Source organism: Leucopleurus acutus (assembly GCF_964270905.1).
Source record: "Leucopleurus acutus genome assembly, chromosome: 14".
NCBI classification, from domain to species: Eukaryota; Metazoa; Chordata; class Mammalia; order Artiodactyla; family Delphinidae; genus Leucopleurus; species Leucopleurus acutus.
The window spans coordinates 26,580,108-26,608,102 of record NC_139156.1 but is presented as its reverse complement, the minus strand read 5'-3'; the positions used below and the strand labels follow the sequence as shown (position 1 = coordinate 26,608,102).

At 41.2% G+C, this 27,995-nt stretch overlaps 1 protein-coding gene across 1 annotated transcript in view; it reads right to left on the bottom strand.

The window, feature by feature from the left end:
- ARMH3 (armadillo like helical domain containing 3) overlaps window positions 1-27,995 on the bottom strand; it is a 166,894-nt gene that overhangs the window by 6,867 nt on the left and 132,032 nt on the right. Inside the window, exon 24 of the mRNA XM_082854900.1 lies at window positions 23,760-23,838. Within this exon, the coding sequence (XP_082711026.1) occupies window positions 23,760-23,838 (79 nt within the window). The remainder of the gene's footprint in view (window positions 1-23,759; window positions 23,839-27,995) is intronic.

Here is a 27,995-nt window from a genome sequence, read left to right as displayed (position 1 = left end):
CTCTAGAATAGCCTGCCTGGACTCACCCTAGCTCTACCACATACTAGCAGCAGAGTGGAGCTGGGTGAGCCCGTTTCCTCATCTGTAAAACAGGGATAATAATAACGTTCATCATACAGAAGATTAAATATGGTAATATATATAAAGCACCAAGTATACCACTTGACACACAAGCAGTACGTAATAACCATAACTGTTATTATTATTATTTTAATTTTACACTGGGTTGAGAATCATTTCATAAGTTTATTTTATTTTTTAATTTATTTATTTTTTGTTTATTTTTGGCTGTATTGGGTCTTTGTTGCTGCATGCAGGCTTTCTTTAGTTGCGGTGAGCGGGGGTTACTCTTCGTCGTGGTGTACGGGCTTTTCATTGCAGTAGCTTCTCTTGTTGTGGAGCACGGGCTCTAGGCGCATGAGCTTCAGTAGTTGTGGTGCACAGGCTCAGGAGTTGTGGCTTGTAGGCTCTAGAGCACAGGCTCAGTAGTTGTGGCGCATGGGCTTAGTTGCTTTGCAGCATGTGTGATCTTCCCGGACCAGGGCTTGAACCTGTGTCCCCTGCATTGGCAGGCGGATTCTTAACCACGGCGCCATCAGGGAAGCCCTGTTATTATTATTATTCTTTCATTTTAAAATGACTCCATGAATAACTGCTTTTTAGGACCTGAAATTCCAACCCCTGCCATAAATGAGCAACCTTTCCCTTCTCCCACTTTCTGGAAGAGATCTGTCTTCTACAGGCTTCCCAATGAGGGATTTCTGGTGGAGGAAAGAACACCCTGCTTTAGGGTTTGTGCTTTAGCAGGTACAGGCAGGCTGAGTGGCAGGCTCTCTCCTGAAGAAACAAACATGCTATTACTACTGATTGCCTCACTGAAATTGCATCATAGCTAGATTCTCAGCACCCTGAAGGAAGGCACCCAGTTTTACATTACAGATTTTCCACAATGCCTAACACAGCCCTAAGGAACAGTAAACATTCAACATGCTTGTGGACTAATTTATTAACACTCAGGCCCAACCAAAAAGGAAAGGAATCTCTCATCAAGGTTGCACAATAGGGGAGTTCCCTGGTGGTCTAGTAGTTAGGATTCGGCTTTCACTGCTGTGGCCTGGGTTCAGCCCCTGGTCAGGGAACTGAGATCCCGCAAGCTGCACACGGCCTGGGGTTGGGGGGAGTGGGAAAGTCTCATGATAAGATTAGAATTAGACAGTACACCCAGCCAGTGCACGGTTCTCAGCACTCTTTTTTTTTTTTGGCGGTACGCGGGCCTCTCACTGTTGTGGCCTCTCCTGTTGCGGAGCACAGGCTCCGGATGTGCAGGCTCAGTGGCCATGGCTCACAGGCCTAGCCACTTCGCGGCATGTGGGATCTTCCTGGACCGGGGCATGAACCCGTGTCCCCTGCATCGGCAGGCGGACTCTCAACCACTGCGCCACCAGGGAAGCCCTCTCAGCACTCTTATAGGCTTCTAAAGCCCAAGTCCTGTCTTTAAGAAGCTAACAAGCAAATGGGGAATCAAGATAAACCACCATGTAAGGGCATACCCACATATATAAGCATATAAACAGTTGGGCCAGTAGAACTAAGTGTGGTTTGCAGTCCGCTGCATAACTGACCAGTGAATGGGCAGCCTGGTTGAAACAGTATCACATCTCTTAAGACAGGGAAAATTAAGGAATCCAAAGTCTCTTCTCTTTTGCCTACCACCTAATCCTACTCAGCTAATTCAGATTGCAAAATTCTCTCCAGGTGGACATAGCCTAAAAGAGTCATGATGACCAAGAAGACAGTTAGCTATCAGGACAAAATATCAGCCATCCAAGAGCTTCAGTTTCAATTCTTGCTCTTTTAAGAGAGTTGAGGGTTGAATCTTTGTAAAGGATCAATGTAATAAGGCTGGGACTCTGGCCCAAGAATAGAAGGAAAAAATGCGGAAAGGGAAGAGAGATGTTTTAGTGGATTATCTTTAAAAATATATTAAAATGCTCACTATAACATATTGTTTCCAAAATCCACTCAAGACTCTCCTCTAGGACTTCCCTGGTGGCACAGCAGTTAAAAATCCACCTGCCAATACAGGGGACATGGATTGGAGCCCTGGTCTGGGAAGATGCCACATGCCCCGGAGCAGTTAAGCCTGTGTACCACAACTACTGAGCCAGCGTGCCTAGAGCCCATGCTCCACAACAAAGAGAAGCCACCGTAATGAGAAGCCCGCACACCGCAACGAAGAGTAGCCCTGGCTCGCCGCAAATAGAGAAAGCCCGCGCACAGCAACAAAGACCCAACACACCCAAAAATAAATAAATTTATTTAAAAAAATAACCTTTCCTCCAGTAACTGAAAAAGGAGGAAGGAAGGAAGAAAGAGAATGAAGTAAAATGGACAATGCATATGAATAGTTAATTCAAGGGAAGTTTCTCTGAAAAGTATATGAATTTAAAAAAATTTAGTTGGGTAACTCAGGGTATACTGTATATTTTAAAGCAGTTCAGGACTTCCACTTCCATTCATGATGGAGTAACTGAAAACTAGGAAAGAAATACCTCTTTTCATACACTGTATAAAAGGCAGTTCAGGACAGGAATTCTGAGAGAAAGAAAATATAAGGTGAGCATGAAAATCTAAAGGAGACACACTAGAGTTTGGAGACGCAGAGGTGGCTAGCACTTGTGAGGCAGGTTACCAGAAAGAAAAGAGTTAGGCAAAGAACAGAGCTTCAGAAATTTATGTAGGGTTCCCACTGAATCTGCTGCTGAATAAGAATCGCACGTATAAGGTAAAATTCAACCAGTTCGAACAAAAAAATGACTAAGGATGTGTAAGCTGAACAATTCCCAGAGCTCACACAGGACTGGGAGGTGTATGAATTTTGACTAAGCAGAATGAAAAGTACCTGTTGAGTACGTATGGCATTCAAAAGAAGCACCAGAACAGTCACACCTTAATTATAGAACTAAACTAGCCCTAGAGTTAAAGGCCGCTATAAACCTACCTTAACAAAGATAAATAGAAATTTCATGGATGAAGGTGGTCAAAAGGTATAAACTTCCAATTATAAGATAAATTAGTACTGGAGATGTAATGTACTACATGCTGTATGGTATGGTGAACACTGCTGTATGGTATATTTGGAAATTATTGAGAGAGAAAATCCCAAGAGTTTTCATCACAAGGAACACCCCATTCCCTGCTGCCTTTGTACCTATAGGAGATGACCAATGTTACTAAAGTTACTGTGGTAAATTTAAACTGTAGTATATGTCAATTATATATCAAGGAACACCCCATTCCCCGCCACCTTTGTACCTACAGGAGATGACTAATGTTAACTAAAGATACTGTGGTAAATTTAAACAGTACTGTATGTCAATTATATCTCAATAACACTGGAAAAAAAGATCACGACATGAAAAGAAGGAGTTTCAAGAGAACATTGGTGTTCCACAAATAATTTGCTTACCTTCCTCAATAAAGTCCAACATTATTTAATAAAGATAACAAAATCCAGCACTTAACTATATAACATTCACAATGCCCAGTATCCAATAAAAAATTATTAGACATGTCTGGGCTTCCCTGGTGGCTCAGTGGTTAAGAATCTGCCAGCCAATGCAGGGGACATGGGTTTGAGCCCTGGTCCGGGAAGATCCCACAGGCCCCGGAGCAACTAGGCCTGTGTGCCACAACTACTGAACCTGCGCTTTAGACCCCGTGTGCCACAACTACTGAGACCATGTGCCACAACTACTGAAGCCTACGCATCTAGAGTCCATGCTCCACAACAAGAGAAGCCACGGCAATGAGAAGCCTGTGCACCACAACGAAGAGTAGCCCCCACTTGCCACAACCAGAGAAAGCCTGTGCACAGCAACGAAGACCCAATGCATCCAAAAAAAAAAAAAAATCAGACACGTCAAGAAGCAGGAAAATGTAACTCAAAACCAAGGAAACATCAGTGAATAGAAATAGACCCAGAAATGAAAGAGACGATGGAATTAGCCAGGACATTTAAAAAGCTATTATAATTATGTTCAAGTGTTTAAAGACAACCATTAACATAATAAGGAACAAAATGGAAGGTATGAGGCACATCACAATAAAACTGCTGAAAATCAATGTTGAAGACAGAATATTAAAAGCAACTAGAAGAGGGATAAACACATTATGTACAGAGGAGCAAAGATAAAAATACACAATTCTTGTCAATGACTATACAAGCCAGAAAACAATGGAATGATACGGTGCCAAAAGAAAAAAAACTGTTAGCCCAGAATTCTATATCCAGCAAAACTATCTTTCTGAAATGAGGGTGAAATAAAGACCTTATCAAACAAACAATCTAAGAGAATGTGTTGCCAACAGTCCTGCAACTAGAAGAGATGCTTAAAGAAGATCTTCTGGTAGAAGGACAATTATATTATCTGGATCTATAAATAGGAATAAAAAATACTGGAAATGGTAAATACACAGATAAGTGTAAAAAACTTACATAAATTTGAAAATTAGGAAAAAAGATAATTGACTCTTTAAAGCAAAAAATAATAACAATCTAATGTGAAATTCGTAAGAAACCTAGAAGAAAAATGTCTGACAACAGTAGTACAAAGAACAAGAGGGGGATAAATGGAAACACACTATTGCAAGGTTATTATACATTACATTAAGTCCTGTAACATTTTGAAGGTACACTGTGGTAAGTTAAAGATGCGTATTGTAAAACCTAGAGCAACGACTAAAATAATGAAATTAAGAGGTACAGGGCTTCCCTGGTGGCGCAGTGGTTGAGAGTCCACCTGCCAATGCAGGGGACATGGGTTCGTGCTCTGGTCTGGGAAGATCCCACATGCCGCGGAGCGGCTGGGCCTGTGAGCCATGGCCGCTGAGCCTGCGCATCCGGAGCCTGTGCTCCGCAAAGGGACAGGCAACAACAGTGAGAGGCCTGCATACTGCAAAAAAAAAAAAAAAAAAATTAAGAGGTATAGCTAAGAATATTGGACATAAAATGGAATCATAAAAAATACTCAGTTAGAAATCATTTCCTCTAAGATCAGGAACAAGACAAGGTTGTCCACTCTCACCACTACTATTCAATATAGTTTTGGAAGTTCTAGCCACAGAAATCAGAGAAGAAAAAGAAATAAAAGAAATCCAAATCAGAAAAGAAAAAGTAAACTGTCACTGTTTTCAGATGACATGATACTATACATAGAGAACCCTAAAGATGCTACCAGAAAACTACTAGAGCTAATCTGTGAACTTGGTAAAGTAGCAGGATACAAAATTAATGCACAGAAATATCTTGCATTCCTATACACTAATGATGAAAAATGTGAAAATTAAGGAAACACTCCCACTTACCACTGCAACAAAAAAATACCTAGCAATAAACCTACCTAAGGAGACAAAAGACCTGTATGCAGAAAACTGTAAGACACTGATGAAAGAAATTAAAGATGATACAAACAGATGGAGAGATATACCATGTTCTTGGATTGGAAGCAATAACATTGTGAAAATGACTATACTACCCTAAGCAATCTACAGATTCAATGCAATCCCTAACTACCACTGGCATTTTTCACAGAACTAGAACAAAAAGTTTCAAAATTTGTATGGAAACACAAAAGACCCCAAAGAGCCAAAGGAATCTTAAAGAAAAACGGAGCTGGAGGAATCAGGCTCCCAGACTTCAGACTATACTACAAAGCTACAGTAATCAAGACAGTATGGTACTGGCACAAAAACAGAAATATAGATCAATGGAACAGGATAGAAAGCCGAGAGATAACCCCACGCACATATGGTCACCTTATTTTTGATAAAGGAGGCAAGAATATACAAAGGAGAAAAGACAGCTTCTTCAATAAGTGGTGCTGAGAAAACTGGACAGCTACATGTAAAAGAATGAAATTAGACCACTCCCTAACACCATACACAAAAATTAACTCAAAATGGATTTAAGACCTAAATCTAAGGGCAGACACTATAAAACTCTTAGAGGAAAACATAGGCAGACACTCTATGACATAAATCACAGCAAGATCCTTTTTGACCCACCTCCTAGAGAAATGGAAATAAAAACAAAAATAAACAAATGGGTCCTAATGAAACTTAAAAGCTTTTGCACAGTAAAGGAAACCATAAACAAGACGAAAAGACAACCTTCAGAATGGGAGAAAATATTTGCAAATGAAGCAACTGACAAAGGATTAATCTCCAAAATTTATAAGCAGCACATGCAGCTCAATATCAAAAGAACAAACAATCCAATCCAAAAATGGGCAGAAGACCTAAATAGACATTTCTCCAAAGAAGATATACAGATTGCCAACAAACACATGAAAGGATGCTCAACATCATTAATCATTAGAGAAATGCAAATCAAAACTACAATGAGGTACCACCTCACACCAGTCAGAATGGCCATCATCAAAAAATCTACAAACAATAAATGCTGGAGAGGGTGTGGAGAAAAGGGAACCCTCTTGCACTGTTGGTGGGAATGTAAATTGATACTGCCACTATGGAGAACAGTATGGAAGTTCCTTAAAAAACTAAAAATAAACTACCATATGACCCAGCAATCCCACTACTGGGCATATACCCAGAGAAAACTGTAATTCAAAAACACACATACACCCCAATGTTCATTGCAGCAGTACTTACAATAGTCAGGACATGGAAGCAACCTAAATGCCCATGGACAGACGAATGGATAAAGAAGTTGTTGTACATATATACAAAGGAATGAAATTGGTCATTTGTAGAGATGTGGATGGATCTAGAGACTGTCATACAGAGTGAAGTAAGTCAGAAAGAGAAAAACAAATATCGTATATTAACATATATATGTGGAACCTAGAAAAATGGTACAGATGAACTGGTTTGCAGGGCAGAAATTGAGACACAGATGTAGAGAACAAATGTATGGACACCAAGGGGGGATAGTGGCGGAGGGGCGGTGGTGGTGGTGGTGTGATGAATTGGGAGATTGGGTTTGACATATATACACTAATATGTATAAAATGGATAACTAATGAGAACCTGATGTATAAAAAATAAAATTAAAGAGAAAAAATAAATTCTTCCTACAAAGAAAATTCCAGGTCCAGATGCCTTAACTGGTGAATTCTATTAATCATTAAGCAAGAACTAACAGTGATTCTTCACAAACTCTTTAAAAATAGAGGAAAGGGGCTTCCCTGGTGGCGCAGTGGTTGGGGGTCCACCTGCCGATGTGGGGGACGCGGGTTCGTGCCCCTGTCCGGGTAGATCCCACATGCCGCAGAGCGGCCGGGCCCGTGAGCCATGGCCGCTGAGCCTGTGCATCTGGAGCCTGTGCTCCGCAATGGGAGAGGCCACAGCGGTGAGAGGCCCACGTACCACAAAAAAATAAATAAAATAAAAAATAAAAATAGAGTAAGGAATACTCCCTAACTTATTTTGTAAGGCAACATTACTCTAATACCAAAACCAAAGATACCACAAGAAAACTGTGAACTAATATCCCTCATAAATACTGACATAAAAATAATCAGCAAAATATTAGCAACTCAAATTCTGAAATATATATTATAAATAGTATATCATGTGCTTCCCCAGTGGCACAGTGGGTAAGAAGCCGCCTGCCAGTGCAGGGGACACAGGTTTAGCCCTGGTCCGGGAAGATCCCACATGCTGTGGAGCAACTAAGCCCGTGTGCCACAACTACTGAGACTGCACTCTAGAGCCCGTGAGCCACAACTACTGAGCCCACGTGCCACAACTACTGAAGCCCGCACACCTAGTACCTGGGCTCCGCAACAAGAGAAGCCAACACAATGAGAAGCCCGCACACCGCAACAAAGAGTAGTTCTCCCCCGCTCGCCGCAACTAGAGAAAGCCTGTTGCGCAGCAATGAAGACCCAACACAGCTCTCCCCAAATTAAATAAATTAATTAATTAAAATAAAATAAAATACTATATCATGATCAAGAAGGGTTTTTCCCAGGAATATAAGGTTGGATTAATATATAAAAATCAGCCACCATATTAACAGAGTAAAAGAGAAAATCCATACGATCATCTCAATATATACAGAAAAAACACTGGCAAAATTCAACATTCATCATAATAAAAGCTCTCAGCAAACTCTGGATAGAAGGGTACTTCCTCAACCTAATAAAGAAATCTATGAAAACCTATATCTAACACATTACTTAATGATGAAAGACCAAATGCTTTCTCCTGAAGATCTGTCAAGGATATTTACTCTGACCACTTCAATACTGTAGTGGGGGTCCTAGCTAGTGCAATAAGGAAAGAAAAAGAAATCAAAGCCATACAGACTTGAAAGAAAGAAGTAAAACTGAACTGACTTGTACACAATATGATTGTGAGCACAGAAAATTCTAAGGACTCTAAAAAAAAAATGAATTTATGCAGGTTGTGAGAAAAAGAGGTCAATTTAAAAATAATTCTGGGGCTTCCCTGGTGGCGCAGTGGTTGAGACTCCGCCTGCTGATGCAGGGGACACGGGTTCATGACCCGGTCCGGGAAGATCCCACATGCCGCGGAGCAGCTGGCCCCGTGAGCTATGGCCGCTGAGCCTGCACGTCTGGAGCCTGCCCTCCGCAACGGGAGAGGCCACAACAGTGAGAGGCCCGCGTACCGCAAAAAAAAAAAAAAAAAAAAAAGAAATATTTATGGATAGATTGAACAAAACAGATGCAAAACAGTATGCTAAAAACTACAAAATATTGGTGAGAAAATTTTAAATATCTAAATAAACAGGTATATTACGATCATGGATTTGAATATAATATTGTTAAAGTGTCAATTCTCCCCCAAGTTGATCTATAGCGTTAATTCAATTCCAATCAAAATCTTAGCAGGCTTGGGACTTCCCTGATGGTCCAATGGTAAAGAATCCACCTTGCAATACAGGGGATGTGGGTTCCATCCCTGGTCAGGGAACTAAGATCCCACATGCCATGGGGCAACTAAGCCCGCGCGCCACAAGTACTGAGCTCGCGAGCCTCAACTGGAGAGCCCACGTGCTGCAAACTACAGAGCCCGCACGCCCTGGAGCCTGTACGCCACAACTAGAGAAGAGAAAACCCACACACCACAACTAGAGAGAAGCCCACACACTGCAGCGAAGAAGCCCACATGCTGAAATGAAAGATCCCGCATGCCGCAACTAAGACCCAACGCAGCCAAAAATAAATAATAAATATTAAATAAAAAGAATCTTAGCAGCCTTTTTTTTGTGTAGAAATGGACAAGCTAGTTTTACACTTTGTATAGAAATGCAAAAGACCTCAAATATTCAAAACAACTTTTAAAAAGAGCAAAATCAGAGGACTTATATTACCTGATTTCAAGATTTACTACAGACCTATAATAAGACAGTGTAGGGCATAAATTTAGACATATATTAGACCAATGGAACAGAACTAATATTTCAGACATAGACCCACATATATATGGTGAATTGATTTTTTTACAACTGTGCCAAGGTATTTCAATAGGGGAAAGAACAGTCTTTTCAACAAATGACAATGGAACAACAGGATATTGCAGGGCAGGGGGTGGGGAGTGGGCATGAAATGGATGAACATTTACCATTACCAAACATTTTACAAAAAATTAAGTTGACGTGGAGCATAGAACTAAATGTAAAAGACAGAACTATAAAATTTACGGAAGAAAATACAGGTGAAAAATTTCACAACTAGGAGTAAACAAAGATTTACTAAATAAAACACAATAGCAAAAAGTGTTAAAAAATTAATAAATTCATCTTTATGGTATTAAATTAAAGTTGGTCTTCATTAAAATTTCTGGACTGTGAAAACACCATTAATAACTTGCAAACACAAGCAACTGACTAGGAGAAAATATTTGCAATACATATATATGACAAATGACTTGCATCCAGAATATATCAATACAAAAACTCATAAATATTATAATAATCAAATTTTAAAAACAGGCAAATGATCCGCTGCTCAACATCACACAAAATAAATTAACAGTAATTTAAAAAACTATGTATGCAGTATTACTAGAGCACTGCCTACCCACTAGAATGGCTAAAATTAAAAACACTCACAATTCCAAGTGTGACAAAGATATGGAGTAGCTAGAACTCTTATTCATTGTTGGTGGGAATTAAAAATGGTACAACCACTTTTGAAAACAGTATGGCAGTTTCTTTTTTCTTTCTTTTTAAAAACATCTTTATTGAGAGATAATTTACATACCATAAAATTCAATCATTTTAAGTGTACAATTCAATGGTTTTACTATATTCACATAGGGGGCAATTATCACCATGATCTAAGTTTAGAACATTTTCATCAACTTCATAACCATTAGCAGTCATTTCCCAACTTACTCCCCAAACCCAGCTTTAGGTAACCACCAATCTATTTTCTGTCTCTATAGATTTGCTTATTCTGGACATTTTAAATAAATGGAATCACACAACATGTAGTCTTTTGTGACTGGCTTCCTTCATTTTGCATATGTTTTCAAGAAACATCCATGTTAGGGCTTCCCTGGTGGCGCAGTGGTTGAGAGTCCACCTGCTGATGCAGGGGACACGGGTTCGTGCCCTGGTCCAGGAAGATCCCACATGCCGTGGAGCGCCTGGGCCCGTGAGCCATGGCCGCTGAGCCTGCGCGTCCAGAGCCTGTGCTCCGCAACGGGAGAGGCCACAACAGTGAGAGGCCTGCGTACCGCAAAAAAAAAAAAAAAAAAAAGAATCATCCATGTTGTAGCAGGTATCAGTACTTCATTCCTTTTTATGGCTGAAAAATATTCCATTGTATGTATGGATGTATCACATTTTGTTTACCCATTCAGTTGCTGGTTGCTTTGGTTGTTTTAGTTGTTTCTAGTTTTCGGTTATCATGAATAATGCTATTATGAATATTATTTGTATACAAGTCTTTGGGTGGACATATATTTTCATTTCTCTTCGGTAAACAGCTAGAAGTGTCACAATATGGATGAATCTCAAACACAACAGAGTTTATGTGAAATTCTATAAAAGACAAATCTAGGGACTTCCCTGGTGGTCCACTGGGTAGGACTCCATGCTCCCAGTGCAAGGCACCCGGGTTCGATCCCTGGTCGAGGAACTAGATCCTGCATGCATGCCACAACTAAGAAGCCCCCATGCTGCAACTAAGAAGTCTGTGTGCTGCAATGAAGATCCCAAGTGCTGCAACTAAGACCCAGTGCAGCCAAAATAAACAATAAATAAATTTTAAAAAGAAAAGACAAATCTAATCTATAGTGATAGAAATTACATCAGTGGTTGCCTAGGGCTCAGATTTGCAGATAAGACTAACTGTAAAGGAGAACTTTTATGAGTGATGGAAGTAAAATGTTCTGTATCTTTGTGATGCTGATGATTACACAAATATGTTTTATTATATGTTAATTACATCTCAATAAAGTTAAGTAAAAAGTTAAGTCCAGTAAATCATGACTAGACAAAAAAAAAAAAAAAAAGTAGGCCATGGCAGTAAACTTATGTCTTTTTTGGTCTTACCATTCCATTTTTGGTTGGGGAAAGAATGATTCAGACTGAAATATCAGTATCTATAAACCAGGAGTTCCTAGTATTTCCACAAGGCCAAAGATTCCCCTCATTGTGCTACTCCTCCCTACCTCTCCATCCCTGGCAATCCTCCCTGACAAATTAAAGGGACTCCAGGTAGCAATCAACAGTGTTTGAAATAATTTTCAGCTGGGCAGTAGCCACATGAGGTTTCTTTAAGTGGGTGTACTGTAGATGGATCTTTGACAAACTCAATCATTTGCCAAGCTCAGGAACTTACAGAGTCCTACCTTTACCAAGGACATCTAATGAAAGTTCCACTTTTGCCTTTTTTATGAAACTGAGGCAGGGGTGAAAGATATGAGACGATCATGGCTCTCCTTGTGGAAACTCACTCCAAATAAGGGTTATCAGCCAACCATTTACGGATTTATAATGAGGTATTTTTTCACTAGGGTACCTACAAACCTAAACCTTCTTAGGTTTATAAAAGGCTGGGGGATGCTGCTACAAGCACGCCAAACACATCAGCTGAGTGAGGTCTACAGGAGGGCACAGAAGCAAAGGTCTAAGCAAGAAATTAGTGATCCTGATTCTTATACTGTGAGGTCCTCAAGGGCATGTATGATGTTTGCATTTTTATATCCCCTGGCTTGGCACAGAGCAGAAACCTCTGTCCTTCTGTACAGAAAAGAAATAATCTGGGGGATGTGAAGCTGGGGCACCCATTCCTTGTCTTGCTGCACGAACCAAGGACACCCAGAAGCAGAGAATTCTTAGACAAAAGCAGGTTCTGAGAACTTCCTTGGGAGGCAAGAATTGATTCTTTTTCAGAACACTTTAGCTCAAAGTGGCTGAAAAAAAGAAAACAAGCCAACAGTACAGGAGCTAGAACGAATAGTAACCTGGTAACAAACTCATAGGCCTCATTTGAGTGAGCATCCTTCCCCTCCACTAGGGGCTTACAGTGACTTTCTATCCAAGATAACGTGAATATCTCTCCAGGGCACAATCATCCAATATAATTGTTTGGAAACAAGGATACAAAAGGTGGACACAAATCTCTTATGATAAAAAAGATGATGCCTTTTAAAAGATAACTGTTTCCTCTATACAGCCAACTTGTATATAATATGCAGAAGATTTTTTTCCCCTTTCTATTTTCCTCTCATATACTTCAGGACCAAACTCAATTTCAGAACCAATTTTTAAAATTAATTTTAAATTTTTAAATTAATTAAATTAAATTAATTTTTAATTAATTAGGCTGCTTTGGGTCTTCTTTGCTGCGCACAGGCTTTCTCTAGTTGTGGCGAGCGGGGGGCTACTCTTCATTGCAGTGCACGGGCTTCTCATTGCGGTGGCTTCTCTTGTTGTGGAGCACGGGCTCGAGGCGTGCGGGCTTCAGTAGTTGTGGCACATGGGCTCAGTAGTTCGTGGTTCGTGGGCTCTAGAGCACAGGCTCAGTAGTTGAGCACACAGGCTTAGCTGCTCCACAGCATGAGGGATCTTCCTGGACCAGGGCTCGAACCCGTGTCTACTGCATTGGCAGGTGGATTCTTAATGACTGCGCCACCAGGGAAGTACCTTCAGAACCAATTTAAGTTGGCCAGTTCTCCAGTCCATCCATGTCTTTCAAGCCTGCTACCAAAGGGCTCTTGACTGCCCTGAAATTTATTGATCTGACAGGCTGGCTCTGCCTTTCAGAAAGGTTGACCAGATAATGAAGCTCATAGTGGGTGATTCGTGAAAGGCCATCAGTTGGTTAAAGGAGTGGCGACAATGACTTTCTTTAATTTCCCTGGGTAGTTGCCCCACCTCCCTGACTTGATTTGGTTGAAGCCCTAGAAACCCCCTTGTTTCCAGGGGTGAAGCTTGTGAAGCTTTTCTTTGCACTAATTACAGATCCAACATGCCCAGGCACAAGCAAGGCATGCAATCACACCAAGAGGCAGCCAAGATAATGGTAGTGGGGGAACATGACACACATGTTTACCAAATATCGCATCAGGCCTTCTCCCTCTCTATGGCTTATTGCAGGCTGGACACTCCACCCAGCTGAAACCAAGAGGCAGATCTCTGTCCTCCCTACTTGAGCTTTCTTTTCTTGGAAATATATCACATCTCAGGGAGGGAAACAGAAAACACCGTCTCTCTGACAATCTGATACGGGGTCTCTGCCTCACTGCCAGGCCTCACTTATCTATCCCTCCTTAAGAGACAAAATTCTTTAACAGAAATCCCATTTGTGGGCTATCCACAGTTTCCCTTCTAGCTGGGTGGGTCATTTTTAAGACTGTAACTTCTTTTTAAGCTGGGTCACTGTGAAAGGTCAAAGTGCTGTTATGGTACTTAGCAAAAACATTTCCAATTAACACAGCTTATAACAGAGATAACAGTTTGCATAGTGACACTTCTGGCCTCCAGTGTTACTATCACAGTGGCAAACCATACTCTTCCAAGCACACCTTATAGAGTTTTGAGCTACCTCCTGGGAGAGAGGTTGCAATGGAAATAAAACAAAAGTACACAAACATCTATTTGGAAGGAAGGAGGTGGCTAAAAAAAACAAACTAAAGGGACTTCCCCTGGTGGTTCAGTGGTAAAGAATCCGCCTTCCAATTCAGGGGACGTGGGTTCAATCCCTGGTGAGGGAACTAAGATCACGTATGCCACAGAGCAACTAAGCCTGCATGCCACAACTACTGAGCCCACGTGCCTCAACTTGAGAGAGAAAACCCACACGCCACAACTAGAGAGAAGCCCACGCACCGCAAGGAAAGATCCCGCATGCCGCAACTAAGACCCAACACAGCCAAATAAATAAATAAACAAACTGAAGAGTGAAGTCCTACCTGTACATCTAGTAACTGGGATAAAGGGTCCTTCTTAGCTTAAACCAAGAAAGCAAGGGCTGCTGTCTCCTGTAACCTCTTGAAAAGCTGACTACTGGAGTTCCTACGAGCTCCAAAGCTACTCCTCTCATGCACTGCCAATGAAGCTTCACCAACAATGAAGCCTGACTGAGGAAGACCAGAAAGTTTATGTGATGGGCATTTCAAAATTCATACTTAATTGAAGAAAATGCTGACAGTGGCAGACCTGAATAATAAGCTGAGCTCTTCACCAATGACCTCTGCATTCATCTAGCTTGGCTGTGGGACACTAATTTTGAATCTTAATTTTCCCTTTATTTTTTTAAACAAAATGGAACTACCACTTTAAAAATAATTAAAATTCAGTGTGCTACTTTTTTGGGTTTGACCCACATAAATATATTATCTTTAAAAGAAATAAGTACATAAGAACTTTTTAAAAATTCGTCATCTTCCTTTGGTGTGTGGAAAAGCTTTATTTCTCATACTGACTTTTCTGACATGCTTGTATGGAATAAAGAGACTTTTCCCTCATTTATAAAGTTATCATACTGTGCCAGGAGCCTCTACTTAGGCATGTCTGCCTAACTGGCAGGCAAACTCTCCAGGTCCCTGTTCAGTACTTTTTTTCCTTAACTGAATGGGCCGTTCCCAAACCAGGACCTTTCCCCACCCCTTAGGAACGAGCCCTGTTATCCCCATTCTGTCTGCTTCTCCCTGCACCTTCCTATCCTGACTTGCCTCTTCCTTCAGGATACTTGACAAACTCCAGTTATCTCAGGTCCTTTGGCCAATGAAAAGCTCAGACTTTAATGTCAGACTGACCTACATTCACACTATGGCTTTACCATTAACAGCTGTGTGATCTTGAACAAATTACTTAAGTCTCTTTAGCATCGTCATCTATAAAATGAGGATAACTGTACCTACCTCAAACAATTGATTAAAGAATTAATTACATAACCTAAGTAAAAGTACCTAGCTCAGAAACTCCTAGTTTTTCCTTTCCTTTTATCTATTTGTGTCCTTTTTTAAATCCAAGATACTTTCTTCCCTATTCAGAGGAGCTAAAATCCAGCTTTCTCCCCTGTCTCTGGTAGTGCAGCCTACCTCTTGGTCCAAGTAAGAGAGTGGACATCCTAGCAGCACATAATCAGCTGACCTTCTTAAGTGGACCTTCTCAAGATGCCCTATGTAACATAAAGTTGATTTCCAAGGTTTATTAGCAGCTTGTAGGAAAATCTCTCTGCCTCTGACTTTGTGTCTTTCTGCTTTGGTGAATCCAGTGAACAAATAACTCATATCAAACTTTTTCCTGCCAAATAGGTCAATTGAAATGTCAGAATCTAAACAAAGACACCAAGAGAGGAAGGGTCAGACAGCCAATGCTTGTGTCACATGCTCGTACTCAGAGTTCCCACAGCAACCATCACTCGGTGTTATAGAGAGGCAGTGCAAAACTACAGGCTGTTGTACAAAAAAACCCACAATGCCAAGTACGGGAAACTGAGTTATGGCTATCGTGAGAGTCTTAAATCTCAGCTCACCAGCATATGTCTCTGCCAAGGCTGCCTTGCATGGTGGCCAAGGCCCTGTTTTAAGATGAGAAAACATCACAGGGGCTCTCAGAATGGGCTGCTCAGAGGACTCGATTGCCCTGGGAGGCAATATAGGTGGCTCCATGGGGAAAGTGACCCACACTCACCTCCTGCTCAGAAAGCCCCACCTCACAGCCCCACCTCACACCCACTTCTCCCAGTCTTCCTCAACAACCAGTGGTATGCTGGAGCTGACTTAACACATGCTTCGCCTGTGAGAGATGATTGTTAAATTTTCAAGCACAGTGAGAGCCACTTGGCTTCACACTGGTAGCCATGGTGGGAGCATTCACCTTTAGCACTACAAATCAGCCCCCTCCAACCACTCACCCCGCTACCAGTTATTAAACATTTACTAGCACCCCAAGGGCCAAGAACTCTAAAGCTGAAGTACCAGGCTCCATTTTCCTCATAAGGCTTGAAGCTTTTAGGATATCTCCCCAAGATCTTTCTGTGCTTCCTCCTACATGTTCACAAGTAACGGGTGCCACCCAGACACCCTAACAATGTTTCGCCCCACAAACCAGGGCTCTTCTCTTATTAGCAGTATCTCACTGTTCTCTGGGAAAATAAAGTTAGGTTTCGTTAGGATCTTTAAACACTCAGCAGTTATTTATAGTGGCTATTATCTTAGGATCAGGAGAAAAGCAAAAAGGGTTAGAAAGATGACTAATAGATGAAAATATATACTCAGCTTCCAGTGCAACTTTCACTCAATCAGATGTGAAGCATTTTTTGTTTCCCTAATTGACTTTAACCTATTCCTACAAATGAATGATTCTCTGTTTCATCATAATACTTTCAAAGATACCTCTTATAACATGACATTATACAGGGCCTCCTCTGAAACCAAAATCCAAAGCCTTAGTGAGAGTGGAGACTTGAAGAAATAATGGGAGGCATCTGGTGACACTGTCCTATAGTCCTGTGGCACATGGGGGTGCCAGCAGACCACCTTTGTGATCTTCCCGGAAAATCCCTAAATTTGTATGAAAAATTTTTAGCAAGCCCCTGGGCCACTTGGTTTAAAGGAATACCAGCTTCCAGATAGGTTTGCTCACGTTTAGAAACAGAAAGTAGAATGGTAGTTGCCAGGGGCAAGGTGGAGGGCAGGAAAAGGGGAGTTGTTCAATACACAGAGTTTCAGTTTTCTGTTTTCTTTTTAAATTAATTAATTAATTTATTTTTGGCTGTGTTGGGTCTTTGTTGCTGCATGCAGGCTTTCTCTAGTTGCGGTGAGTGGGAGCTACTCTTTGTTGCGGTGCATGGGCTTCTCATTGCGGTGGCTTCTCTTGTTGCGGAGCACAGGCTCTAGGCGTGCAGGCTTCAGTAGTTGTGACACGTGGGCTCAGGAGTTGTGGCTCACGAGCTCTAGAACATAGGCTCAGTAGTTCTGGTGCATGGGCTTAGTTGCTCCGTGGCATGTGGGATCTTCCCAGTCCAGGGCTCGAACCCATGATAAATTGCACAACAATGTATATATTAACACTACTGTAGTGTACACTTAAGACTGGTTAAGATGATAAATTTTGTTATGTGTTTTTTACCAGGACAAAAAAAGAGAGAGATAGGTTTGCTCAGTAGGTCTAATCATATGCCTAGTAGCATTGAGGCTGGCTCATACTAGGCCTTTGAGATGAACGCTTGTGAACTGAATCAAAGGCAGAACAATTAGGACAGGGATGAGAGTCAGTGCACTAGGGTTTATGGAAGATGTGCTAACAATTTAAATGACTGAATCATATTTCTAAGGCATCCAGCCCCTGGGTGCCCTGGGACCCAAGGACAAGGCATAGAAACTCTGGGACTCTTCTCCACTCTTTCTGTCCTTTTCAGGTCCTGGCTTTGAGTACATTTTACAATCTGTGCCTCTCCATTTATCCAATTCCTACCCTTCTTCTTTCAAGGCCCAACTCACTTCTTCTCTCTTCCACATGGCCTTTCCTGACCACCACAACCTGCAGAGATCTTTCTCCAACAGGAACACACAAATCCTATTGCTAGTACTGGTCGGCTATTGATAATAAATTGCCTTAAGCCATCTTTTGCACTTAGTCCATCCTTTGAGAACAAAGGCCCTTTATCATACCTCTGTATCCCTCAAATGCCTGGCTCAATCTAAAGCACAAAGCACTAAATGCTAAAATACTGATAGCTGAATGAAGGCTGAAGAAAGTAAAAGTAAAAGTGTTTTCCAATGGGATATTTCAATGGCACAAAATTGGTCATAAGTATGACTGAAAGCTTAAGGAATCAGGTGCTCAGGGAAGGTTTTGACATGAATCCTAAATTGCCACTATGTAATCTAGATAGTCAGGGCTCTAGAGAATCTTCTGTAAAGTTCTGCTATGAATCCCTCTTTTGCCTATAAGGAAGTTAGAGCTGATATAAATCAATGTCATAGCATTTGCAAACCAAAACAAATAGTGAATAGTCTAAAAGGTGCTTAAGATCTTCAATAGGCATTTTCAAAGGTCTGATGGCTTTGGGGGCAAGGAAAGTATGAGGTACTATTCAAGGCACCTAAGCCAGTGATTCTTTAAAAAGAAATGTGTTGAAGGGGTCAAAGGCTGACTGAGACTTTTAAGAAAGATGGGCCCTCTTCAAGAAAAAAAAAAGGACATATGCATAATTTTACACAATTTCAGTGTGCGGTAACTTTCTAAAGCCTATTCTTGGACTTTGGGTTAAAAACCTGTGAGCCAGTATTCCAAAAAATTTCATGACAGATCTCTTGAGTGTAGACTCAATTCTAGTAGGATGCAGCCAGTAATAAAAAAGTCTTTTTCCTAATTTGAAAAGCAGGAATAAAGGACAGGGAGTATATAAGAGTTTAGGGTAGGACAGGATAGGGAGGAGAACCCCCTGAAGAGCTCTTCTATTGTAACATACTTATCTGCAGGGAGCATTGCATCATCAAGACAGTATATCCTCAAAGCATCCAAACCCAAGATTTAGTCTGGGGTCTAGAGTTTCTCTTAAATACCTTCCTTCCACATTTATTTAGTACAAACAAAAGGGTCGTTGGGATTTACCTATGAAAATGCCACAGGTTGTGTGACTCAGCTATCCTCGTGAGAGAATAAAAATCAGGGTGCGTATCACTGGTAGGGATAGGGGCATACCAAATGATTCTACCAGCTAGGGACAGATGCTTACCAACAAGCCGTACTGAGAAGAGAAAGGAGCTAAATCTCAGCTGAGGGTGGGCAAGGGGCCTGAAGGACAGTTTTTATAAGATGTACTAAAGACAAGCAAACCCAGTAGGGAATAAACTGGGAGTAGTTTCACAGTTCTTGGAAAAGCAAGTTGTACCTTCTCTATAAACTTTATTCATAAAGATACATGAAATACAAAAAGTGGTCAAAGTGCCCTTACCAAACACCATATACAAAAAATTAATTCAAAATAGGTCAAAGACCTAAATGTAACAGCTAAAACTATACAACTCTTAGAAGAAAACATAGGGGAAAAGTTTCATGACACTGGATTTAGTAATGATGACACCAGAAGTACAGGCAACCAAAGAACAGACAAACAGGAATTCATTAAAATTGAAAACTTGTTCATCAAGGGACACTGTCAACATAGTAAAAAGGCAACCCACAGAATAGGAGAAAATATTTGCAAATCACATGTCTGATGAAGGATAAATATCTAGAATATATAAAGAATTCCTAAAACTCAACAACAAAAATCCAAACAACCCAATTAAAAAATGGGCAAGGGGCTTGAAGAGACATTTCTCCAAAGAAGATAAACAAATGGCCAGTAAACACATAAAAAGATGCTCAACATTAATAATGATTAGGGAAATAAAAATCAGAACCATAATGAGACACTACTTCACCCCCATTAGGATGGCTATTATCAAAAAAATCAGAAAATGGGCTTCCCTGGTGGCGCAGTGGTTGAGAGTCTGCCTGCCAATGCAGGGGACACGGGTTCCTGCCCCAGTCCGGGAAGATCCCACATGCCGCAGAGCAGCTGGGCCCGTGAGCCATGGCCGCTGAGGCTGCGCGTCCGGAGCCTGTGCTCCGCAACGGGAGAGGTCACAGCAGTGAGAGGCCCGCGTACCGCAAAAAAAAAAAAAAAATCAGAAAACAACCAGTGTTGACAAGGATGTGGAAAAATTGGAATGTAAAATGGTGCTGCCACTGTGGGAAACACTATGATGGCTTCTCAAAAAATTAAACATAGAATTAACTACCATATGATCCAGCAGTCCCACCTCTGGGTATATACACAAAAGAACTGAAAGCAGGGACTCAAAACACCAACATTCATAGCAGCATTCTTCACAATAGTCAAAAGGTGGAAACAACCCAAATGTCCATCGATGGTTAGAAGGATAAACAAAATGTGCTATACACATACAATGGAATATTATTCAGCTTTGAAAGGAATGAAATTCTGATACATGCTACAACATGGACAAAACTTGAAGACATTTTGCTAAGAGAAATAAACAATATACAAAAGGACAAATATTGTATGATTCCACTTTCTGTGAGACGCCTAGAATAGTCAGGTACATAGAGACAAATAGTAGAATAGTGGTTACCAGGGGCTGGGGGTACAGGAAATGAGGAGTCATTGTTTAATGGGTTTAGGGTTTCAGCATGAAATGATGAAAAAGTTTTGGAGATGGACAGTAGTGATGGTTGCACAACAATGTGAATGCACTTAATGCCACTGAACTGTACACTTAAAAACTACTCAAATGGTAAATTTTATGCAGATTTTACCACACACACACAAAAGGAGTCAAAATGAGCAAGCTTCACAATCAACTCCAGACAAATATGACACCTGTGTATACAAAATAAAAATGCACGCAGGGGCTTCCCTGGTGGCGCAGTGGTTGAGAGTCCGCCTGCCGATGCAGGGGAGACGGGTTCGTGCCCCGGTCTGGGAAGATCCCACATGCCGCAGAGCGGCTGGGCCCGTGAGCCACGGCCACTGAGCCTGCGCGTCCGGAGCTTGTGTTCCGCGACGGGAGAGGCCACAACAGTGAGAGGCCCGCGTACCGCAAAAAAAAAAAATGCACGCAGTTTATTACACTAGAAAATGAATGACCATTCAGTCACACTGAGGGTATTAACTGATTAAAAAGCTTTGCCCTCCATGAAGCCAATGAGAAGTAATAAAAAATGTCATCTATCTTCTGGACATCTGAAAAGAAACCCCAGTGTGAGAGACTGGGCTTTGTTTATTAAGCAATAATGGATTTACAAATATCATCTTGAAATGCCTCAAACACACACTAGAATGTGTCTGGGGGTTGCCAGAACTAAACCTCTTGCCAGAAGAAAATGGCAGTCTAGGCAGGCAGATCTAGCAAAGAGCCCTCTCTTGTCTGCTATCTTACTAAGTGCTATAAATCCCAGTTAACGTCTATCCATGGTCTTTAAGCTTTACTTTAGGAGTACTTTAGAATCTAGATGGGGATTAAGTTCCTGATTTTTTCTTTCTACTTAGTTTGCTGCTAACAACTGAGGCCCTATTTTTCTTTTTTTCTTTCTTTTTTTTTTTTGGCCAAGTGGCATGTGGGATCTTAGTTCTCCCACCAGGGATTGAACGCAAGCCCCCTGAATTGGAAGCGCGGAGTCTAAATCACTGGACCACCAGGCTCTATTGCATCCCAAAGCCAGTTCTTTGAGAAGCTGTGAATACACTTAATATTAGTGACATTAGCATTAATGTTCATAACTGAGGGGAGAGAAGTGCTCCAACACATGTTGGAGATTAACAAGGAGTCAAAATACTTTTAATCTGATATGCTGAGAATAAAATCAAGTGCACCCTCATGCTGTCATTTATTGCCCCTCAGAGTCAGTTAGGGAAGAGAAGCAACAACTATTTTGAGGGCAGTTTTGAAAAGGGTCCCAGAATAGTTATCACCCTTCCCCCACTACCCAAGTGAAAAGAGTTGTTAAGAGAGGTAATGAATATACAAAAACTCCATGAGGGCAAGGACTACACTTAGATTATTCACCACTGATCCCTACTACCCAGGACCACACTTTGTATACAGCAGGCATGCAATTATTTACTAAGAAAATAAATCTTTGAGAGTGCTATCCCTTCATCATTCTCAAATAGGGCTGTGTACTCTCTCACTCTATAGAAGTTGCCTCATCTCTGGCTTGTGGACTCTTACTGAGAGTCACTTTCATCACTTCATTTAACTTTGAAAGAAGTTGGAGAAGGGTGAGGACACGTGCTTGCTAATCATCCTTTTCCAGATTGCCTCATGCGCCAGAATGGATTTTTATTATTGGTCTGTGGCTGCTACTGCTGTAGGAAGATTTCAGCCTGACCTTCCCAAGCTGCTGGGGGATGAATACTGCACGTGGCTGACTGGGAAAATGTGTCTTCCTTTTTTTTTTAAAGATTTTAGGCTAACCAGAGCTCACTGTGGTAAGAAAGTCACCCTTTCTTTCACTATACAAAACTCAAGATGTTGAATTCTTTTGCTTAAAAATGATATAATAAAACTGATCTGAACTGGTCCAACAGGAAAAAGGTAGGATCTTGAAGCACCTCACAGAGAGCCCTGGCATCAAAGTCCTATACAGGACTTAGGACTGCTCCATAGGCAGAAGAGGAAAAAAGAAAATGAAAGCCATTTATCAAAGCGGTTTAAATAAGAGGATGGATTCTCACAGCTGGCCTCACAAAAGAGAACAAATATGTCAAGGGGAATAACTGATAGACTAATTGAGTCCTATCCATCTGGCTGAGGAAAGAGCCACTGGTGGGAATACTGAGAAGCTGTCTGTTAGGCAAAAGGCTTGCTTGGTGCCTCATTTGGTGAGCGGAACAGCTTTTAGGAACACTGAACACACAATCACACAACAGCTAGCTGGCTGGCCCTGACAGCAAGAGGCTCAGTGGCCAAAAAAAGAGAGCGCAGAGCATAGGTGTTTTTTTTTTAATTGGCTTGGAGCCTATATCTGGACTCTCACCTCATGAATACCCAGGCCCTCCAACTTGGGAGTAGGGTGGGAAGGAAGGAAGATTGTGTGAATATATGTCTCATTTTGTGGTTTTAAAAACAGGACTCAAGAGTCTCATTCTGAAACATCAAGTTCAATACCATGCTACGCTAAAGCCTCATCTGTAATTTTATATAATGCAGGGCCGAGTACAGGCATTTTGGGAGAAGAGGAAATCAGGCCAGACTCAAGGAAAACAAACACACAACACTATCTGCATCTCCAACTTGGTCCATATCACAAAAAAACCTGCTCTGAAATAAATGCTCAAGGCAAATTAGAACTCAATTACTAAGGAAAATCTGCCCCAAGGAGGGCTCATGTTTTAAGGAGCCAAACAGCCTCAAATTAAGCTGAACTCAGGGTTTTTCTAATTGGCAGTTTCAACCACTGCTAAGTTTTCATTTCTTATTTTCAAAAGTCAAAATGACTCTCTGCCTAAAATTAAAAGAAGAAATGCCATATCACCCACTCTAAAATAACAATTCACCAAAATTTCACCTACATATCTTCTACATAATTAAGCAAACCCTTCATATGGCACTAAAACAGAAGCCATCATTCTATTTAAAGTACTACCAACAAATCCCTTACTAATTCCTCTTAGCAGCCTAGCTCTTGCCACTCCCATTAGAAGCTCAGTCATAGAATCCCTCTGCCATCAGAGAGGGCTTGATGCTAGCCACAAACTAGGGTCACTATGAGGAAAGTAGTGGCTTACCTGCTCCTCCGACAGTTGGGATATGTGATTCACAGCAGCGTAGGATTCAATTTTGGGGTTAAAGTGGTTGATGATGGCTCTGAAACAAAGAATTAACATTAATATAGCACCAGATGGAATAAGAGGATAAATGAGTTAAAAACAAGTATCGACTACCTTCTGGTTTAGAGTATGAGAGCATGGGAGTAACTGTCAGAGAGTAACTGTCCTCTTAGGAACATGAGGTCACACGGGGTGAACTGATCACTTTAAAATGGGAAGGGCGTAATAATTTATTAGACAGAGAACAGAATCAAGCATCTCTGCTCTGCAAATGAACTAGGGAAAAACCTCACAACCAAACAAAAAACAAAACCAAGCATCCTTTAGACAAGAAACAGGACCCGGGGGGCTGTCCACTAGGGGGCCCTGGTGTTTCAGTCAGAAAGAAAAGTAGTAGTTTGCTCTGATCTTACTTGGGAGAACAGGGCATTCAGTAACACATAGGCTAAATACAGTCTCTGAAGAAGCTAAGCTTTATCAAAGCCTACAACCAATCATCATATTTGTTAGTTAATATTTCAAACCAAAATTTTATTTCCAGCCATTCAAACCAAAATCTGAGTGTTTTCAAACACTCCCTCCTCTACCACTCTGTCACATTCAAGGTCACCAAGTCTTATCAAATCTACCTTTTATTTTATTTATTTTTTATTTTATTTATTTATTTATTTATTTTGCGGTACGCGGGCCTCTCACTGTTGTGGCCTCTCCCGTTGCGGAGCAACAGGCTCCGGACGCACAGGCTCAGCGTCCATGGCTCACGGGCCTACCCACTCCGCGGCATGTGGGATCTTCCCGGACCGGGGCACGAACCCGTGTCCCCTGCATCGGCAGGCGGACTCTCAACCACTACGCCACCAGGGAAGCCCCAAATCTACCTTTTAAAAACCTCTGAAATCTGAAATAAATTTTCCTGAAACAAATGTCTTAGTATAGGTCTTTGTCATTTCTTGTCTGGTACAGCAGAAAAAGCACAGGTTTTAGACCAGAGGTTAGCATGGGTCCTTAGTGATATAAAAGTGATTAAAGAAATGTGGAGAACAGACAAATATTTCTAACAGAACAATTTCAAATAACATGTGTAGATACTCTCCTCCTTAGGAGGTGGAGTTTAATTCCCATTCCCACTGAGAGTAGGCTAGACTTATTTCCAAAGAAGAGTAGCGAAAGGTAAAAATAGTATCTTGACAGTAAAGAATCCTGGCGAATACTACCTTAACCAAGCGATGAAGGTGAATATCACCAGTGATGTCATGTGGCTGTCATGTAACGCCTGGTATGATCTGATGAGAAGGGCACTTCGCCTCTGTTATATACTTTCAAAAATCCATAATCTCAGAATCTAATCGTGAGAAAAACATCAGACAAACCCACACTGGGGTACATTCTACAGAATACCTAGCCAGTACTCCTCGAGACTGTTAAGGTCATGAAAAACAAAACTTGAGAAACTGTCACAGACCAGAGACCATTGGGGAGACATGACAACCAAATGCAATGTGATAACTCTGAATTGTATCCTGGAACAGAAAGAGGACATTAATGGATAAACTGGTGAAACCCACATAAAATATGAAGTTTAGTTATTAGCAATGTATCAATGCCCATTTCTTAGTGTTGATAAATGTTCCATGGTAATGTAAGATGGGGGAAACTAGGCTGAGGGGCATACAGAAACTCTGTGTGTTATCTTTGCACTTTTTCTGTAATTCTAAAATTATTCCAAAATAAACAATTTATTAAAATGTGTATGTCTGGATAGCATAATAGAAATCAATATGTTCTTTTAATATAACTTACTGATAGTAAAGGATTATAAAACCATTTAATCTAATATAAGTATAAACCAGAAACTTCAAAAAAAAACCCACTACGGTTTGGAATCCTAGTTTGGCCACTTGTTTTCCTGAACGATTTTGGGAAGCTGTATGTCTCACCAGAGGAAAAAAACGGGAATAATAATATCTACTTTGGCAGTTAGCACAGTATCTAGGAAGGGTGCATTGTAGGCATACAATAAATGTTTGTTTAAAGAATGAACTAAGCCTTAAGAGGATTCTTGCAATATTTATATAACAAAGCAATGTCAAATATCTAGCACAATGCCTGGCACAAGCTGGTGCTCAATAAATATTCAATGAATGAACAAATCAAATAGGACAGAAATGGGTCAGGAGCAAGAGGCAAGTTTTGCTAACTTATTTTTCTAGAGGCTAGGACGAAGGGTAGAGATGTTATCTGCAAGTTAAGGTTGTGGGGCTTGGTCTAAATCCCAAATATCCATTGTGACCAAGTGGGGTGTCAAATATTTTTCTCATTCAGAAGGCAACGTTTGGGGGTATTGGCAAGGATGACAACAGTCCAGGAGCAGAAAAGAAAACCAGGAGGCTAAACCCAATGAGAAGATGGGAGGGCAGGTTTAGGGAACTGAGAATCCCACCAAACCTAGCAGCAGTACTAACTTAGTTAACCCAGTGTAGTCTGAGTCATAGGGTCCAGCATGCAAAAGTGATGGGATTGAGAAAAGGAAATACAATAGACAAATCAATCTACAATTAGATCTCAGTTATTTTGGAAAACAGAATCTGCATTCTGTAAATACATCTATTTCATGCTTTTGTAGGTTTGTTTTTTCCTAAGGTTTCCTTTAAATTTCTTAGTAAAAAAATTTTTTTGAAAAAAATCCTGACTCGGACTTCCCTGGTGGTGTAGTGGTTAAGAATCTGCCTCCCAATGCAGGGGACACAGGTTCGATCCCTGGTCTGGGAAGATCCCACATGCTGCGGAGCAACTAAGCCCGTGTGCCACAACTACTGAGCCTGCATGCCAAAACTACTAAAGACCACATGCCTAGAGCCCGTGCTCTGCAACAAGAGAAGCCATTGCAATGAGAAGTCCGTGCACCGCAGCAAAGAATAGCCCCCGCTCACCACAACTAGAGAAAGCCCGTGCCTAGCAACGAAGACCCAATACAGCCAAATACATTAATAAATAAATTAAATTAAATTATATAAAAAACAAATCCTGACTTGACTGAACTAGGATTTTTTTGTTTTGTTTTGGTTTGCCTAGGTTTGGAAAACAGAGAACTCCAAAAAACCCTAATGTCTGTCTGGGTGGGATGGTAGCAGCCACTGGGGCCCAGCTGGCAATCCAGAGAAGCTGGTGAAATTTGGACAACTAAATAATCCCTGGGAATGGAACAGATGGGGATGCTGTAACTCTATTCCCTTTCTATCTGAAGAATTTTCTTGCCAAGAAATAAAGCAAGGAAGCAAGAAAAGAGAGAGAAAGGAAAAAGAAAAAGAGGGAAGAAAGAAAGAGGGGGGCAGGCGCTCAGAGCAAGAAAAGGAGGAGAGAGGGAATGGGGGAGAGAAAGAAAAAAATTGGAAGGTACTATCTTCAAAAAGTACACTTATTGGGACTCCCGTGGTGGTGCAGTGGTTAAGAATCTGCCTGCCAATGCAGGGAACATGGGTTTGAGCCCTGGTCTGGGAAGATCCTACCTGCCACGGAGCAACTAAGCCCGTGCACCACAACTACTGAGCCTGCGCTCTAGAGCCTGCGAGCCACAACTACTGAGCCTGTGTGCCACAACTACTGAAGCACGCGTGCCCTAGAGCCCATGCTCCACAACAAAAGAAGCCACTGCAATAAGAAGCCCACGCACCACAATGAAGAGCCCCTGCTCACCGCAACTAGAGAATGCCTGTGTGCAGCAACAAAGACCCAATGCAGCCAAAAATAAATAAAGTTAAAAAAAGACTCTATTAAAAGAAAAAAAAAAGTACACTTATTTCCTTCCCTTCTCACCATTATACCTGCCAAGTGTCAGTTGGGTCTGTGGATGCCCTGTGCTTGATATTGCAGGGCATATATGCTAATATTGTTTGGGCAAACTTATCCTGAGGGTATGACAGATTTGCCAGTCTGAGAATTTATATTTGGAATGAAGATAAAATCATCTTCCAACCCGCCCTGTGACATTCTCGTCCCAGAGCTTCAGATCTCAGCAAGTGATGGAAGGTCTCCCACCAGGCAAGTTAAGGGACTGTTTAGAAACCTGAGAGAGGTGGAACACTGTACATCCAGTTAATAATTTCTAATTCAGTACCCACAAAGGACACAGAGTATACGTCCCTGCTTTACTTTTCTTGCTGTTTATTTGGGATTGTTATCTGTAAAATCTGAGTA